This window comes from Pungitius pungitius, chromosome 1 (assembly GCF_949316345.1).
Source record: "Pungitius pungitius chromosome 1, fPunPun2.1, whole genome shotgun sequence".
Taxonomy (NCBI): Eukaryota; Metazoa; Chordata; class Actinopteri; order Perciformes; family Gasterosteidae; genus Pungitius; species Pungitius pungitius.
The window spans coordinates 16,900,671-16,918,988 of record NC_084900.1 but is presented as its reverse complement, the minus strand read 5'-3'; the positions used below and the strand labels follow the sequence as shown (position 1 = coordinate 16,918,988).

The following is an 18,318-nucleotide window of genomic DNA, read 5'->3' as shown; positions in this document are numbered from 1 at the left end:
GGGAGTAACTGTTTTATGTCATTAGATTGCTGGTGCATTATTGTACGCGCCGCTTTAGTGTGGCGCCTGTGTGTATACGCACATCGGACAAAATCTTATATTTTTAAGAAGTTTGCTTTGTGAGTTCTTAGTTTTGCTATTCTATGGTATTATAGTAAGCTACAATACCCCAGTGCCAGTACTTAGGTTAATTTGAGTTTGTATACATAGAAATATCCAATGTAGTCTTTTATTTTAATGTTTCAAGAGTAAAAACAGGAAACTACAACTGCAAATTAAAGCCGCCGTCTCGGAAATGACTGAAGAAATCAGGCCTGCAGTGAAAGTATGCTAATATTCTGCCCCAAGAGCCTGAACGTTTCTGGGTCTTAGCACCGAAATAATCAGTTAGTTACCGGTAGAAATACTGGATTTTAAGTAGAACCAACGGTTTATTAGGTCAGAAAGAGTATTTGAATTTAAACATTTCATTAACGTAATTAATTTGTTGCCATCAGTCTAAAATCCAGTGCTGCAATCTAAAGGTAATTTATCTTAACAAAATGTAAAATACAGCAAGAACATAGCTCAACTTGTATAATTGCTTTTTTTTTTAGTTGGACTGCATTACTTAAAATCCAAAATATATTTTAGTGAAACATTACATATTATTAAATGACATTTATCACCAGATGGACTTCCCCATGTGTTCTGTTGAAAATCTTCAACTTTTGAAATGAAAAAAAAAAGATTGAAATTGATTCTTAAACAATTTATTAGAAAGATGTAGACAATAAAAAAAGAATTTCCACTGTACTTAAACACTATTTGTCTCCCCTTACACTTTTAATGACAGAGCAAATATAATTTGGTCATTACACGTCACTGTATCGGTCCGACACGCCGTCGCCCAGAAGGGAGGATCATCATGAACAAACTGAAAGAACCTGGAGAAAAACACCACATGATGCCGAGGCCCAATTAAACGTCGAGCCTCCACATCAGTTGCAAAACATTTCACCATGCTTCTGCAGTCTAACGTGTGTGTGTATGGAAAGAGGAACTGTTAAGATACTAAATATGTGGAATCTATTCAGATTACCAAAGGAGGTGACAAACTGGGAAAATGCTGCAATGATTTCAGAATATTCTAATTTTTCAAAACATTAAACAAGAAGTAAAGGGAAACATGTAAGCTGAAAGGTTAAGCCACAGAAACAAAGACTGGATCCCTGGATATCTAATTTACGGTAAGTGGAAGGCTTTAGAGGAACCCAATCAAATAAATCCATCAAATTCATATGGTGTACATAGCTAGCTTTTTTTTTAAATCAAGAAAAACTACACTGGTCAACTTAAAAACCACAACATTGGGAATGGGTGGACCTATTCTTTTTTTTTAAACCACAATTAATTCAGAAACAATTTGTAAATCGGTTATCACATATTGCTCAGTTTCGGACAACGACACAGCTTTTCCAACAAATAATGTGTGCTTACTTGTAATATTTAGCAGTAAAACAAGATGGCCAAAAAGGTGCAGTACAGCAAATGGAAGTGGAGATAGCTGCTCTGTACAATACCATGCATATCAACCGTCAGAGTACTGATCGGTCAAGAGTTTGGAGCTGAGGCTATGGATTTAAATATGGCTACCGACTCGTATGTACAGCTGTGTCACTGCCTTCAGTTTCAAGATATACATCTGTTATGATTCCTCTTGTCGTCTGTTCTTCCATTTTTCTTCTTACAGTCTTCTATTCCAAGTCTGGCATTTCTGAAAGTAAAGTGGAGCAGAAATGACATTATCACTATATTTTATTCAAGTTAAATTGACAGCCATCATTTACAGAAGCCCCGTCATAAACGCTTACTCTCGTCATCGCTATCTGCAGACTCCTTAGAAAAAGAAAAAAAGGAAAAAGATTACGTTGAGAGGTTACACATCAACATAATACCGTAACAGTCCTAAACACCGGCAATAATGTTTATGATCAGATTTTATTTATATATAAAACATGGATTCTTACTTCTTCCGGACCGTCTAGATCTGCCAGGTCATCCTCTCCGCCCATGTTGTTCATGATCTGAAATATAAACCCAGATTTTAATAACCATTAAAAGTATTAACTGTTAGTAAAATACTTTAACAGGATATCGAGCGGAGCACGCGCAGTAGAACAATGGTGGAAAATATTTCTTGCAAAACTGCAAACTTTCATGCTTGGCCAAAAGCTATTGGTATGTTTTTAGGACGGTTAAATGATTGGTACCGAAACTAATTAACGTGACTCGTTGCTAAATTATTTGAGACCTGAGTATTGGTAAGATCCGTTATCAGTCCTTTCATGTGAACTCTGTGCCAAGCTCCTCCAGCCACACAGCCAAGCCAGATAAGAGAAGGTAAACTAAAAGAATGACGCTCAATAAAAAACAAAAAAAGTGCAGTAAAATAAATAGCAAGTAAAAAAGATCATGCATTATCAACACGCCAATATTTCCAGAAAGCATAACTCTTTATAGCTCAGCTAATTCCCAATTGTTCAAATCAAAAGCTTTTTTTTAAAATGCCGGACTGTAGTCCAGAACTAAGTTCCCCATGCGGCTTAAAATCCATGTTAAATTTGATGTGCTGGCTGATACAATGCATTCCCTTCTCCCTGTAGGGAAGTAAATCTCAGCGGCAGAGTGAGGAGGACAGGATGAATAACACAGCCATGTGTGTGTACTTCATTCCATTTCAACATGAGCCGGTATTGTCATGTCAGCAATATTTATTTGACCGTATAGATTCATATCCAGGTGAATGCTACAGCGTTTAAAGTGACACCAAGTGTCACAGCTTTAGATGTAATTAAAATACAAAAAAGATAATCCTTTCAGGAATTAATTTTTGGAGATGACAAAATATGATATAAAAAAAGAACCGTAAACAAACCAAAATGAGGAGAACGGACAGTTAAATTCGATAAAATCCTATCAACACTGCACCCTTTATGAAGGACTTCGCTCTCCTAATCAGTGCATATAGCTTACATTTGAGAATTGATCGAAGTTCCCCATCTCTTCATCGGAGTCATCCTCCCAGTCTTTCCAGTTGTTGAAGTCAACACTGAGCCAACTCAGCTGTGAAAACACAAAACAGTGTTCCTCATGTTTTGCATTAATTGATTATCTTACTGTAAACATGTGCAACAACGCTGCACACTGTCCTTTGCATCCAATAACAGACCTTGGCCTTCTCTTTTGTTAGCCTCGGCCACGGCTTCCCTGGCTGTGCTTTTCTTAAATAGACCAACACCGAGCGATCTGTCCGGTTATGTTTGGACTCCTGCATGGAGATAGAAAGAAAATACAAGTCAAGTCAGTTTCTGTCAGTATTTTGTACAATAAAATCTGCAATACTGTCAAAACGTTTTAGTGGAACTCACATTAACGTCAATGGCCTCGAAAAGATCCATTTCATTCTCATGCTTGACATTGTCGGTTCCTCCAAAACAACTGCGGAAATGCAATAACAGCAAAGTCATTTCGAGGGAAAAAAAAACAAAACACAGGTGTCTCGTGAAAGTCAGTCAGAAAAAGGTTGCCGTTTTCACTATAAACCCATTAGGGGAAAAAAGACGTACCTGAAACCAAACTTTGCTTTATCAAAATTGATTTTGACATCTTTGCTGTCTGCTACACAGAACTCTATAAAAACAGAGTCCCTCCTATCGTACCACTTGGCTGTTGCTGGATGCCTGTGTAGGAAAAAGATGGGGGGACATCCAACATAAACACACGTAAATCCAAGTGTAGATGCCAAAAAGACATTTCATTACACGTTGAGATTTAAACAGCATGTTAGGATGGAAAGGCAAATAATTTACCATTTGTTCTATAACAGATCAGCTCATCGGACCCACAACATGAAAAATGCATCAATTGGGTCATAGGTGCTGCTGACAGGTAGGTGAGCTTTGAGTCCAGGTATCAGGTTGACACACAGCATCCTGTTACACATCGCACTCACCTGTAATAAGTCCTTTTTTTTTTTTTAGAAAGGCTCAGCTAAAGTTCCCCTCCACGTTGTTGAGACTAATGTCCATGGTTTACCATCAATAATAATAATACCATCGGTGGGGCTCTACTCAAATGAAGCTCAGCTAACAGTCTAACAGCTACAGTAGGAGTACGGTTAGATAGAAAAGGAATCCGGTGTTTTCTCCCCCCCAAAGGACGCTCAAACGATGTGTGAAATGTTCCCCCGCGATCGCAATCTACGATGAAAGCCTTCCAGTATATTGAAGTCACGTGCCAGCGGCCACATTCTCTAATAGCGACTCGGCGGCATTAGTCCGTCGCGTTAGTTAAAATATTTTATAAAGCTTACTTCTATACGTTTACATAAAATGTATTGATCTTGGTATTAAATCGGGCGCAGTGATAAGCCAAATCCTCTTACAAATGAACGAGGAGTAGCCAGCGCTAAGCTACGTAAACTAACGATACAACGGTTCATTTAAAGTCGTTAACTCCCGTCAAGGCATGACGTCTTGACAGGTTTTTGAATGTAAACACAAGCACGTTTATTTTCTTTGTAAAACACTGCTCACATAGACCCGATGCGAATCCAATGATAGCATGCTGGGGTGTGGGGGGGCGGTTGTTCAATAAACGCAGCTAGCCGAGCTAAGAACGCTGACTGTAATGTTAGCCGCTACGTCGGTTGAGCCATGCGGTGCACCTGGCCGAAGCTAACTGCAAAACGCGGCCGTGACTCAAACTAAATGCTGCAACGGCGAGTCCGCTGTAATAATTAGAGGGTGCATTGCGTTTTCTTTCTTCCGTCTACCAGGTTTAAGCGACGTAACGTTATAGTTTAATTCATTAAGGGAAGGCCAACCTCCCGCCTTCGCCGGAAAAAAAAGAAAAACGCATGTTGTCAAACGGCTAACGATCAGCTAGCTAACGTTAGCTCGAATGGCTAGCTCAGCGAGCTATCAGCAGCTCAGCTAGCAGGTCGCACTTTCCCCCCATAGTTACGGCGGCGTTTAACTCTCCACAACTTACATGTTTCGATGAGAAGTGAGCTTCTTTTTTTCCGTGGGGGGAAAATCGGTCTCGTGAAAGAATAATCTGAAGGTCTGCAGACAAAAAACAAGGAAAGGAACGAGCCCGCAAACGCCTCTAGCTTGTGGGGTCTACTCCGAATCTTCTTGCGTATCCCGGGAAGAGAATGTCCGCGCTGACGCAGGCGCTGCGTGGTAGACGTTTCTAGAGGCTGCAGCCACAGCTGTGTCTCCGGGGAGGGGCTGAGGGAGGGGAGGGAGGGCGAATCGAATGGGATTTACTGTGTTTCGCGTTCCACCCAGTGTGATCAAATATCCTTTATTGCGTTAATTATTTTATTTATTTTTTAATTTTACAAATATATCTATATGTATATATATAAGCTTTTGAGGACAATTACGATGCAGGGGTAGAAATATGTTAATGAAAAAATAAAAAATGTATAATTTTAATTTTATGAGTTGTAAAAAAGAAATTAAAATAAAAAAGGCATAAAGCTGGCTTAATCTACATATATGTGTATATGCATACATTGCCACATTAAGATTATTATTTATTATGTTCTGGATAAATCATTCAGTTAGTGAAAACCCAATTATTAACCATCATATTAGAGCAACAAATAAAATGAATAGTTGACAACCTAGTCATGTAAATTACTGTTCTTGGGAGTTTATTTTTCTATCAGCAAGGATTTATTCAGAAGGTGTTGCATAATTGGACTATATAATATCCAAAGGGTGAAACAATTCAAATAAGTGAAAGTTAAGGATTTGTCCTCACATACCTACTTTCATATATGTACCAGAAGTATAGCAGCTGTTGATAGTCCAAAATTGAGTTGAAACTTGCTATTCAAGTGTTGACAAACTGTTAAGTACTGCGGTCTTCTTCAAAACAATGTAAACAAGAAGGTTCTTAATGTTAGCAGGGGCATAAACAGCTCAGGAACGCAGTATGAAAACCAAGTTTTTTTTTTTCTATCTGAGCTCAGAGGCTTTGCAACTTTTGTCCAAGACAATTAATTACTCATGAATAAAGTACAAAGTGTACAAAAGTACTTTTACTAAATAACTTATGTATTGTATTTTAAGGCATGCAAAATTCATTAATCTTGTCAAAAAAATCCAGCCTTAAATTGTAGCCCTATGTTCCCAACTTGCAGCTCTCAGTTACAGTTCTTTATTGGCACATTTCACCATCTCTTTGGCAGTGAAATTTAAAAAAAGTCATTGGTAGGATTATGTGTGCATCAGGTGATTCTCCTGTGTGAATGACAAACCAAAAGCAGGACCCACTCATTGAAACTGCTAAAGTTTAATATTTTTTATTAAACTAAATCTCATAATATAATTCCTGGGTATTTCTCCACATCCTAACCATTTTAAAACTTTTACCTAAAAGTTTTAGTTACAAATAAACCAGTGGTTTCCCCACTATTACTGGCATGCAACCTCTAGTTGCAGATTATAGTTGGTGCATCATGCCAGAATTCAGATAAGTTGAATATCAAAGATGTTTTCCCACTGATCTATAGTTATCTGAAGCTCAGATTAGAGCTCTTTGTGAACCATACTCATGAGAAAATCAGAAACAAAAAAATAAGTCAACCATCATTTATGCAACCAGACCACAATAAATAGTCCACCCATTTTCCAATGATGTGCAAAACTAAAAATTTCAATTTATCAGCCACAACTTTATTTCCATCTTGGGTATAAATTGTATAAATGAGCTTAAATCAGCAACCTTTCTTCAACCCTTTGTTGCGAGGGTCCCATTACATCGTCAACTCCTGCAAGAGGGAACAAAAGATGATTTATAATCACATGTGTTCACATTCACTTTCTCGCACTATAAAGAGACACTCTTCTCAGGACAGAAATGTTGGCTTCAGTGATCTCAGAAGAACGAAAGTCACTGTGTTAAATCATCACTGAAGAGCTCCACAAACACATTTACAGAGATCTAAAAATCAACATTTAACTGGTTTACAGATAAAGACTCAAAGCAATTTTATGCTCATTCAGAAATCTTACCATAATAGCATTGACAATGTCGTTGTTGTTGTTTTTCAGGGCGCGTACAGCCTTCGCTCGCGACACGTTGGCTTGTGACATAACGAGTTCGATGTCCTTGACCTCAACGCCGGTCTCATCCACCTATAATAATGACACGGGGCATCATTTCTTAAAGCTCATGTTAAAACAAAGTATGTTTATTCATATGTAGAGCCAATCTTTACTAAAACTGCATTTTACCTCCTCTTCTTCGCTTTCCTCCTGTACTGTTGGCGTCTGTGTGTTTTCCTGGATGTTTGATACAGCTTCTCCCTGTACCTTGAATTTTTCTGCCGCAGCCAGCTGGGCTTGCTGGGAAAGATCTTCGATCTAGAGAACACAGAATAAAATGAGATTTAGACGCTGTTATATGGCAGGACATTTTGAGCCAAAAGCTTTAAACATGATTCGGAGCATCTCCTTGGATGTTTCTATCAGTGTTTAGAAGTTACAAGGGATCAAGAGAAAGGTGGATAGTTTTGACAATGGCTACGTACCTTTGCTTCACCGAAGACTATGTATGTGTCTGATGCAGGGCTCTTGTAGACGTCTGGTTTGGTAATTACAAACAAGATGTTCTTTGACTTGCGAATGGTGACCCTGGTGACCCCTGTTACCTGCCTGAGACCAAGCTTTGACATCGCCTGCAAGAAACAAGTCATTTCATAAATGTGTCCAGCTACGAGCGGCACAAAGTAGAAAAGAGACCATGACATTCTTGTGTAGTGAAATCCCTCATTACCTTTCGTGCCTTCTTTTCACTGCGGCTCTGTTTGGCTTTGCTGACCGGTTCCTCGTCTATTTCTGCAGCAGCAGCAAGCTGCAAGAGACAAGATAATTTAGGTAAACAAAGTAAATGCATGCCAAGGAATATGGTGAGCTTGACATAAAGTAATTTTGCAAAAACTCTTCTCAGGACAGAAAGGTTGGCTTCAGTATGCTCAGAAGAACGAAAGTCACTGTGTTAATCATCACCGAAGAGTAAAAGGACAAACATTTTTTATGACCAGACTGTTTTCTCACCTGAGCTTGCTGTGTCTGTGTTTGTGCAGAATCCTGTTCCTCCAGGTCAGGGACTGAGTCATCACTGTCTGACTCTGTACCAGATCCTTAGGAAAAAAAAAGGGGGGGGGGGGAATAAAATGGTCACAACCAGGTAACTATTACACGTTTGTATATTTGAAAGTCCTAAATCGGGGGATTGAAAATAGGCAGGTTAATAGAACATGATGATTTGTCATCATGGATGACTATACACCCACCTAAAATTAATTTGAATCTGCAAACAACCAATTGGTATTGCAAAAGGGTCACTGCGGTTTCACCAAGTCCAAAAAGCAACTAACCCCAACCAATATCATTTCTCAGAAGAAACTAGACCACTTCAATGAGTACATACATTTTAGACATCTTAAAAACGCAAATCAGAAACACCACATTTTGAGTATGCAACACTTTTCTAACCAGAGGTCTCCTTGTCAGCAACTACGTAGCTTTTTCAACAAAGGATAAAATAAAATGTAAAAGAAAGCTAATGTTCCCATAACATAACTTAAGACAACAGCACATCTGAGCCATTAACATAACGGACAGGTAGTTGGAAACAAAGATGGAAAATACCCTTGTCGTTCTTGATCACAGGCTCCACCTTGACCGGGGTTTTAGTGAGCGTGGGGGCAGGTTTGGGTGAAGAGATGGGTTCTGTAGGAGTCTTACCAATTACCTCAGCCTCTGGTTTAACTGGGATCGGTTTCGCAACCGCTTCAGCAAATGTGAGTTTATGGGGAACTGGGGCATGAAAGGCAGGCTCAACTGGAGAGGATTTTATGGGAGCAGATGATGGCTCAGCAGGTGCCACCTTAACCTCAGAAACCAGCTTAGCAGCTTCGACAGGGGCAGGTTTAGCAGATTTTACGGGAGCAGGTTTAGCAGCCTCAACAGGAGCGGGTTTGGCCTGTGCTGCTGGTTTAGCGACCTCAACGGGTTTAGTCTCGGCGGCTGGTTTAGTATCCTTAACAGGAGCGTATTTAACCTCTGCAGCTGGTTTAGCTGCCTTGACAGGAGCGGGTTTAACCTCTGTTTCTAGTTTAGTGGCCTTGACAGGAGCGGGTTTAGCCTCTGCTGCTGGTTTAGCTGCAGGTTTAGCCTCTGCTGCTGGTTTAGCTGCAGGTTTAGCCTCTGCTGCTGGTTTAGCTGCAGGTTTAGCCTCTGCTGCAGGTTTAGCCTCTGCTGCTGGTTTAGCTGCAGGAGTGGGTTTAGCCTCTGCTGCTGGTTTAGCTCTAGCAGCGGGTTTAGCCTCTGCTGCTGGTTTAGCTGCAGGAGGGGGTTTAGCCTCTGCTGCTGGTTTAGTTGCAGGAGCGGGTTTAGCCTCTGCTGCTGGTTTAGCAGCTTTAACAGGAGCAGGTTTGGCCTCTGCAGCCAGCTTACTAGCCTTAACTGGAGCGGGTTTAGCTTCATCGACAGGAGCCTGTTTGGCCTCTGCCGCAGGTTTAGCAGCCTTACCGGGAGCAGATTTAGCCTCTGCGGCTGGTTTAGGGGCCTTAACAGGAGCAGGTTTAGCTGCATCGGCAAGAGCAGGTTTAGGCTCTGCGGGTGGTTTACTTGCTTTAACGGGACAGGGTTTAGCCTCTGCGGCTGGTTTAGCAGCCTGAATGGGAGCAGGTTTTGTTACAGCAGCCTCAACATTAGAGTTTTTGCTTGATGGAACCTCTTTAACAGCTTTGATTTGGGCCGGGGATCCCTTTTTAGCTGGTTTAACAACCTTAGTAACCTCTACAGAGGGTGCCGGTTCTGGCACTGGAATTGGCTTCTCTGGTGCAATAAGTGGAGGGAGGTCATCATCAGCAACGATTACAGTGGCAGATTTTGATGGAGCGGTCTTAAACTCAACTGGTGTGGAGGGGCTGGACGCAAGAGTATCTGAAAATGACACTGGAGCTGCCACTGCAGGCTTTGCGCTAACTTTAAAAGCAGCCGGGGCTGCAATCTGCTTCGCCTCCACCGGTTTCTCGATTGCTGGTGTCTCCTTACACACCACAGGGGACGGAACCGAAACAAACGCTTCTCCTTTCTTAGCTTTTCCTTGTTTGCCAGCCTTGACAATTTTTGGGGTGAAGCGTTTTGCCTGATTAGCACAGGAGCTTCCCGGTGAGGTAGCCAGGGGAGATGGCACAGCTGAAAGGGGGGTAGTAGAAGAATTGGATTTTGGTGAGGTGGGGGAGGAGGAAGAGGCAGACATAGAGGAGCGTTTCCTTCTGCCAGGTACAGCCTTTGGGGCAGAAAAACCCTGTGCACTCTTGGCATCTTTGCCTTTGGGCTTTGCAGGGCCAGAAGCTGCCTGAGGTTTCTGGGAGGACCCTGGGGCAGGAGGAGTAGCTGAATAGAAAAATCAAATCTTTAAATTTACGGACAGGAAAAGCTGGGGTCTTACTCATGCGGGTTAAATGATCGCAAACAAAAGACAATCTCCTTGTTTTAGGTTAGGAAAAAATACCTGTCGGACTGATTGATGCAAAACGGCAATCAGAATGCACAATTGGTACTCACTATTTAGTCACGATATAATCAAGACAAGGAAAAATCCTATTTTCAGTGCATATCAAATTCAACACGATGCATACACACACACACACACACACCTGCTATTGGACCGGTAAACTGATGCTTCAAGATAGAACTGACTAACCACCAAAGGGAAACAAAACCCTGGTAAAAAAATATATGCCTAACCCAATCAAAAAGTGCTCATTCAAATGATGATGGTAGGGAGGGGAGTGCTTTTTTATCTGGACAGACCAACCTGACGGGTGGCAAGTGGTATGAAGTGGTCCTTCACGCTTGGAGGACTCCTTTGACTGAACGGCCTTGGGGAGAAGTGTTTCAGCTTCTTTCTTAGCAAGATCTTCATTTTCATTGGCCAAATTGACATTAACTTTAATGGGTAACACTTTATCTTCATCCACAAACACATTCCTCGACTCTTCTACCTCGGTCACTGGGGCCTCAGTTGCCTTCACATCTTTGGTGTTTGCAAGGACTTCAGTAGGGACTCCTTTGGGATCATCAAGTATTTCTGCTGCCACTGCACTGGCCCCGTGGACATTTGCTTCAACCAAAATCTGCGTCACCTCTTGGCCAGCTGACTCTTCCGCAGAAGCAACAACAACTGGCTCCTGACCTTGTACCTCTACAGTTGGAGATGCAGCATTTGGCCCTTCTAGGGAGACAACAGGTGCCTCGGCAGTCTTCTCTTGTGGCTCAGGTGTGGACGCCAATCTGGTGTCTTTGTTACACTCTGCCTTTTCTTGAGTTGCAGTGACACCATTTGCTTTATCATCAGTACTCTGAATGCTAGCATCTTTTGGGGAATCCATGGGTTGAGCAGGAACAGAGGTTTCTGGAGGAATCTCCAGTGGGATAACTTTGCTCACAGGAATGGCCATCTCAGAAGGAGCAGAAGAATTCAATACTCCTACAGTTGATTAAGGAAAAGTAACAGGAGTAACAAGGGGAAGGGCAATCAGAGTAATTGATGGGGAGCAAATCTAATTGAATGCAAGCTTTAAGAGCTTCAGGAATACTACGTGAAGTGAGAAAGAAATTGTGCTCCATGTGTGGACAGAAACGATGAGTTTGTGAAGGTTGAAACAACGTGATGTGCAGTGAAGAAAAAAGTACGCCTGCTTCCGAAACCACATGCAGTGTCCATGTGAGAAATCTAGGCACAACTTTACATGAAAAAAGATTATTTTTTTCCAAAGTCTTAAATTGATCAAAGAACGTGTCCGGTACTGTAATACTCCAAAAGTTTATGGAGCCAATACTCAACACACTTAAATACTTAATAAGGCTGTGTATTGTAGAAGAGCATTGTTTGCATTTATAGTGTTCTGAAAATATGCTGATAAAAACAAAATCCTGTAATGATTATTTTGACTGTCACTCCGCGGGCACCATTTCTTCCCACAAGAAGGCTTAGCAAGCAGAGCCCCCAGGACGCAAAAAGGTCCAGAAAAAGTGCGCTAAGAAGTTCAGTCAGGGGCACCAACGTGAAGATTGCAGGTGGTTGAGCTCAGTAAATTGCGTGAAATTGTTAATGAGAGCTATTTTCCTCCATCGCACATAATCTGAACACCACTGCAGTTGTGTTGCTATGGAGCCAATATTTCCTAATAATGTGCTTTCAAGTCCACAAAGTTTCAAATACAAGAAGATTTCAAACAAGTTTTTTTTCCCTCTAGCCATATCTAAAAGCACCCAAGATAACAGCCATCAACACAAACCTAGGAAAACCCATTGATCATTTATATAAATACTATCTAATTTGGTTATATGAAGAACCATTTATAGTATTCCAACTGATAATTTTCAAAACACATCTGCATTCTATAAAGTCTTGGCATCAGCCTAAATATTTAAATTTACATGTCAATAAATTAAAAAAAAATGCAAAGACGTTTTTGAATACCTCATAGGAGATGGGCATGAACTGATCTATTAAAAGTGGGTTGAAGGCATTTCTACGCACAGGGAAAACACCATGCATTATGTGCTAAATCCAGTTGTCAGTGCAAGTCACCACACGCCATTGTGAGTTTGTGTAAATAAAAAGTGGGGTCCTGGATTACTCTTTTCAGATCAAGATAAAACATTACCACTGCAGATTCCTCAGTGGGGAAAAACTCCCTCTAGACATATCTCAACAAATGGCTGGCGACAGTGAAAATAACCGTCACCTGTTGCGTCAGCTCAGTGTCCAGCCAGCAGTCTACGCCATGAAAAAAACGTCCACTCGAGCAATATTGTCTCCCATACTCAACAAATAACCTTCCTTGAAAGGCCATTTGTTGAACATTTCCCCCCGTTCTTTGAGTTCCAGGACCCGTGGATTTATTTTTTTAATTTTAAAATGTGCATGTCACATGCACGTCAGAGAAGCATAAATATACGAACCGGTCTCGACTTGAGGCTGCTGCATCTCCTGTTCGGTGACTGGGACCGTTTCTGTTGCTTCGCCGGGCATTGTTGCTGGTGAGGAAACAACCGTTCATTAGCTCAAGCTAGCGACATCTTCATAGTTAAGTTAACACATGTAGACGATATTACTTGTGGGGCACTTGAGAACTGACGTTAGCAGGAGGCCGTTAGCCCATTCAGTCGGGACCTGGCGTGTTGGAACAGGTGACAGAGCCCATGCTTTAACGTTAGCTCCCTATTGAGGCGACGTTCAGCTAACGTTAACTCCGGCTAGCTAACCGCCTCAGACAGCTTTAACGTGGACGTCGAAGTTAACAACGAGTAACACAGATAACCGTTACGGTTTATCCAGTTTTAAAGTTGTCGCACAACCAATTCGCACACTTATTGTCCCACAGCTCACTGCGGCCCGAACAGCCTGCCAGTAAACTGTAAGTCATCATGCCCCCCCTCCTCGCCACCCCATTTTGAGCAGGTTATCAGCGGTACATCAGGGCTTTTATCAGCGGGCCAATGGACGAAAAAGGACACATATCTCTACCTGCCGGATGACACAGCTTTACTTTACCACAAGAAACGTTTAATACATACGGGAATGTATGAAAAACGGCTGGATGATGTTGGATTATCGGAGGAGACACTCACCGACTCGGGACACTATATCCAAGATGGCTGCGAGAGAGAGCTCCTGACCTCCGTTCCGCGGTAATATCCGGTTTAGACCAGACCCTTCCTCTTCCGGGTCATTTAGGAGGCACGCGCAGTCTACTTTGTACCATGGTAATTCTTGTCACATGCAAATATAGTAATAACGACTGGGGCTTCTTGAAAAAAACGACATTTAAAATACATTATTATATTGAGTATTTATATTTGCTTTTTTTAACACTGCTTTAAAGTGTCACGTGTTGCTGAAAAACAGCTGATAGTTGGATGAGTAAAAGCTGAGACACAAAAGTGAAAAAAACGTACCTCAGCAAGTAAAACAATATTTTAAAAAAACTTTTAATATACACTTTTATGAAGATTAGTTTATACGGTGCATTACGTTTTTGTTTTGTATGTGACCATATCATAAAATGATGATTTGATTTTTTAAAGATGTGCCCATTTTCTTTATAACAATGCAACACTGGAGGAAATAAATGCCTGAATTGATAAAAGGGATACTACATAGATATATTAGTGGGAAATTCTTGACAGAATAGCTACTAACATGTACAGTTGATGCCTCAACAAAACATGTTTGACAGCGGGTGAGAGAGCTCATTAATCCCCTTAACACTGGAGAACTAAGCATAATTTCTAAAAAATATGAACATCACCCAGATATTTATCAGTGAGAAATATAGCCAACCTTTCAAAAATGGTTTGTCAAATTAACCAAACTGCTTACTGATATTCTAGACAAGAATATCTTAATCTGCTAATCAAGTTTTTGGTCTTGTTAAAAGTCACTTGAATACAAGATTTTGAAAAAGTGGAAATACCAAATTTATTTTCAACACATGACTGTACAATAGAAAAAAACATGCAAACATCACAACAATTTAAACGGACGAGAAAGATCCTTGAGCGAGGAGATTATATGCTTAGGTTTTTTTAATTATTTGTTATTACCGCGTTTTATGTTTAATGAAAGTGGGGAGCGATTAACAATTTGTCCTCTGCATCTCTTCCTGATTGTCGATCTGCTTCAGAAGTCTTTCTGAACATCTGAAAAGGTAAACAAACAAACAAGGAGTTAAACGAGAGGACTTCTAAAACGTCGCTGCGCTCTCATTTAATCCACGACGAATAATACTGACCACTTTTTTTTAGAAGTTCTCCTTTCCACGAGCGAGCCATCCCATCGAGGAACTGATCAAAGTACTTTACATACTTGGCCAGGCTCGTTCTTTTGTAATCTGTCGAGAAAAGGAAAACTTAGCGATATGAAACTTGACACATAACACATTTGCTCAATAAGGACAGTATTTTTTTCATGTAATAGAAAGCTAAACGATGGACATTCCATCATGTCAGTTGATTCTTTGAGGCAGAATATTTTTTTATTTCCAGAATCTTACCTCTGATCCTTCTTCTCTCTGCTGCCTCCTTCTCGTTTTCCTTCTCCTTGGCGTCCTCTGACTTCCCGTCCTCTTCGCCCGACCTTGGTCGATCCAGCTCCTCGCAGATCTGACTGAAAAAAAACCCAGAAGAAAGCAACATCATCTCCGACTAATCTGAAACGCCGGCAGACACGGCAGAGCATGGGAGCATCCAATCATCGCTCACCTGATGGTGGGCACAGCGAATGGATCAAATGTTTCCAATTCTTTGAGGTCCATGGGAACAGAAATGCGCCCTGTCCAGAGGTCAAAAGAGAGACGCCACAGTGAGACCGCCTGCGGTGTGTTCACCACGCCGCCTCAATTTAATCTCACTAGATCCTTGCTCACCAGTTTTGGGGTGGACGCTGAAGGGGCTCTTCAGCAAGTGGTTCACTCCTTTACTGACGTTCACATCCAGCCGCGGGTAACAATACTGCAGCATGATTTCTTTCTCAAAGTGCTGGCCCTTTTTGGAAGTGCCCTGAAGAAGAGAGATTACATCATTTTGCCCGTGTTCATTATAAGCCTTCTACTTTAAATATAAAAAAAAAAAAAAATCAGGGTCAAAGAAGGTGGCAGAATTACAAACCTGCTTCCTCACGGCTTGATCCTTCACCAGTTTCCAACGGGTCTCTGGTTTCTTCTCGTTTTGGAAGTAGTGCTGTAATTCTTTTCTTGCATGTGAAAGCTGGAGTTAAGGTCAAATCCATTCATATGGTCTCCTTTCTCATATTACACGTGAGAACAAGTATTTACTCCCTTTTCTCCAGCCATTAGCTAAAAAAGGATATCTTCAGGTATGAGTGACAACACTTTGTCCACAGATTCCTTGCGGCCCAGAATGTCCTGTTCCTGTAGTGCGTACCGGGAAAAGTACCGCTCCACCAACACCAAAGACTCTCTGTGGAGATCACAACATCAATGACAGCCGTTACATTTAGAGACAAAAAAAGTTACAGCTTCAAAACAGACCGACACTCTGAAAAGGATCCAATCCTTACCTGATAAATGGATGAATTGGATCTGTGAGCACAACTTTCTTCAACGTCTCGTCACCTCCCTAAAAAAAACCAGCACAGAATAAACATCACGGAAAAACTTCACTCACCATTTTCGTAAAGACACAACAAATAAAATGAACAAAATATCATAGTCTAGTCTAAGAATGAGCAGGTTTTTAAAATACTATTTTCATGTTTGTAGGGCTGCAAATACAAATCTGATCAATCTGAATTACTTGTGAATAAAGACATCTATAAAAAAAAAAGTAATGTTACCTTGACCAGACTGAGGTATTCTGCAACTGCAGAGCGTGCTGCCGAAGAGAGCTTCCTGGCACCTTCATCACACACCCAGCAATGCACTCCTCTTCTGCCGGAATAAACCCACAGCAGCTGCTGGAAACCAAAGTCATCTACAATAACACATGATAAAAAAAAAAAAAATTTAAAATGAAAATATAGTGTTGTATCATTCAGCAGAAAATCAAAGACTGATGGCGAACAAACCTCGAAGAGACCGATCTAGGATCCGGATGGCGATGGTCATCAGGGTCCAGCACTTGCAGCAAATGTCTGCAGCACTGACGAAGGAGTTTGTGTTAGCTCAGTGATGCGACTGTCCAGATAAGTCGATTAACGGGAATAAACCACGTCACCAATTCACCTGCAGCAGCTTCTGACGTCATCGTAATCTGTCATATCGATATCAAACACCAGCTCCTTCTCCAGGGCCTGGAAGGTTCCCGACTTCACGGTGTTGTGTTGACTGGGCTGAGGGTGACACAGAGATCCAGCTCAACTCCACGATGCGTCTCCGGTGACACGTAAATCCAGGCAGATGCACGCGTGTCTCACCCTGTGACTGTAAATGGCTCCGATGTCAATCTTGTAGGGGTTCATCTTCTGCATCTCCCTCTCCAGCTCAGTCTGCGTGCTGAACGACTGGTAGCGGACGTAGATGTCATCTTTGAGCGTGAAGGAGAACTCTCGATTCTGAAAGTAGTTCTTCTGCACTGTGGTTGAAAGAAGGCATTATACACACATAGCGTTATATATATATATATATATATATATATATATATATATATATATATATATATAGGCAGTATACTCATGTGACTTTGGCTAGCTGGGCCCGGGCTGTCTGATGAGTACACTCACCTCCTCCGTAGTTCAGCCATCGGTAGTACTGTGAGAAGGGGAACAGCCGTCGGTAGTACAGCGGCAATAAGTCCGGTAAACAGGCCGAGTCGTAATTCTGGGAGGACATTATCTGCCGCAAAAGCACCGTTACGGGTTGTTTGTGTTAAACTGCGGAGGATGAGCTAGCTTACAGCCGCTAAAAGGCTGACAGGGCAGTGTGTTGTTTAACGCCAGAAGACGCGCGGGAAAACTCTCAAGCCGGGAGGGAGAACCAATGAAAACGAGGAGGAGACTATGACGTCACACAAACGAGGAACTCTTCTTTTATGTAGGTGATCGTATTTTTCTCTGATTCGCTTCTCCGCTGGATCAGCCGACTGGGAAAGGTAAAGATAAGTAGTTACGAGTCAGGTAAAATTGATTGATTGCTGTCCTCCACTTAGATGTTGGTGAAGGTTCAGGTATATCGGATGCGAAACCGGAAGTGGGGGAGAATTTTGAGAGAGAGAATATTGGGAATTGTAGTCATTTGATAATATTTGTTCAAACTCGAAGAAAGTAACGTAGCAAAACGGAGAAGTCGAAGTAAAACAATGTTATGGGGTTAGGAAACTGTGTGTGTGTGTGTGTGTGTGTGTGTGTGTGTGTTTGGGTAATTTTTCGTATTTTAAAATATTATCTCGAAAACCCAGAAGATATTATTTCTATTTTTTTCTATTATTATTATTTATCACAACATGCAAGATAAATACCAACCAAAATTTGACATCCATTGACATTGGATGCAAATCGTTTTTGAGTGTCAATGTAATATGATTCATCCAGTCCCCAGTGTAAATACGACAAGGGAATTAATACAATGATGAAATAAATTAATAAATAGAGGGCAATTCTTATAATATAAGCATCATCACAAAAAAATGCAGAGATGACATTTCTTTGTGCGTACGAACAAACGTGTTGTGATTTCATGGCTTTGTTGTGACTGTGATGAATTTCATTCACCTTTAG

General features: G+C 41.2%; 3 protein-coding genes and 2 non-coding genes across 12 annotated transcripts; all 5 read right to left on the bottom strand.

Moving 5' to 3' along the window:
* Nucleotides 1-736: 736 nt before the first annotated feature.
* On the bottom strand, nucleotides 737-5,241 carry ptges3b (prostaglandin E synthase 3b (cytosolic)). The gene is made up of 9 exons (XM_062562713.1): nucleotides 5,114-5,241; nucleotides 5,035-5,079; nucleotides 3,609-3,722; nucleotides 3,411-3,480; nucleotides 3,212-3,310; nucleotides 3,016-3,105; nucleotides 2,010-2,066; nucleotides 1,854-1,878; nucleotides 737-1,756 (listed from the first exon to the last, which is right to left on the bottom strand). Coding segments are annotated over exons 2-9 (477 nt in total). The 5' UTR covers nucleotides 5,037-5,079; nucleotides 5,114-5,241; the 3' UTR covers nucleotides 737-1,736.
* Nucleotides 5,242-6,712: 1,471 nt separating this feature from the next.
* naca (nascent polypeptide associated complex subunit alpha) lies at nucleotides 6,713-13,739 on the bottom strand. 8 transcript variants are annotated; one of them, XM_062562700.1, is made up of 10 exons: nucleotides 13,716-13,739; nucleotides 13,047-13,121; nucleotides 9,196-10,469; nucleotides 8,715-9,147; nucleotides 8,118-8,203; nucleotides 7,837-7,914; nucleotides 7,592-7,738; nucleotides 7,296-7,424; nucleotides 7,074-7,196; nucleotides 6,713-6,829 (listed from the first exon to the last, which is right to left on the bottom strand). In XM_062562700.1, exons 2-10 carry the CDS (start codon nucleotides 13,114-13,116, stop codon nucleotides 6,815-6,817), a joined length of 2,355 nt encoding a protein of 784 aa, XP_062418684.1. In that variant the 5' UTR covers nucleotides 13,117-13,121; nucleotides 13,716-13,739; the 3' UTR covers nucleotides 6,713-6,814. The 8 variants fall into 8 exon arrangements, with proteins under 8 accessions (XP_062418684.1, XP_062418685.1, XP_062418686.1 ...); XM_062562701.1 differs by having other exon boundaries at nucleotides 8,715-9,137; nucleotides 9,672-10,469; XM_062562702.1 differs by lacking the exons at nucleotides 8,715-9,147; nucleotides 9,196-10,469 and adding an exon at nucleotides 10,894-11,565.
* Nucleotides 6,903-6,977, bottom strand: LOC119223881 (small nucleolar RNA SNORD59). Its single transcript, XR_005121035.2, has one exon. It is a non-coding gene; the product is annotated as a small nucleolar RNA SNORD59 (small nucleolar RNA).
* On the bottom strand, nucleotides 8,002-8,075 carry LOC119223882 (small nucleolar RNA SNORD59). Its single transcript, XR_005121036.2, has one exon. It is a non-coding gene; the product is annotated as a small nucleolar RNA SNORD59 (small nucleolar RNA).
* Nucleotides 13,740-14,537: 798 nt separating the features above from the next.
* On the bottom strand, nucleotides 14,538-17,598 carry prim1 (DNA primase subunit 1). Its single transcript, XM_037478382.2, has 13 exons — nucleotides 17,326-17,598; nucleotides 17,020-17,177; nucleotides 16,829-16,935; nucleotides 16,672-16,745; nucleotides 16,441-16,577; nucleotides 16,165-16,223; nucleotides 15,955-16,064; nucleotides 15,753-15,844; nucleotides 15,512-15,644; nucleotides 15,348-15,417; nucleotides 15,140-15,252; nucleotides 14,879-14,977; nucleotides 14,538-14,786 (listed from the first exon to the last, which is right to left on the bottom strand). Exons 1-13 carry the CDS (start codon nucleotides 17,432-17,434, stop codon nucleotides 14,767-14,769), a joined length of 1,281 nt encoding a protein of 426 aa, XP_037334279.2. The 5' UTR covers nucleotides 17,435-17,598; the 3' UTR covers nucleotides 14,538-14,766.
* Between the last annotated feature and the right edge of the window lie 720 nt (nucleotides 17,599-18,318).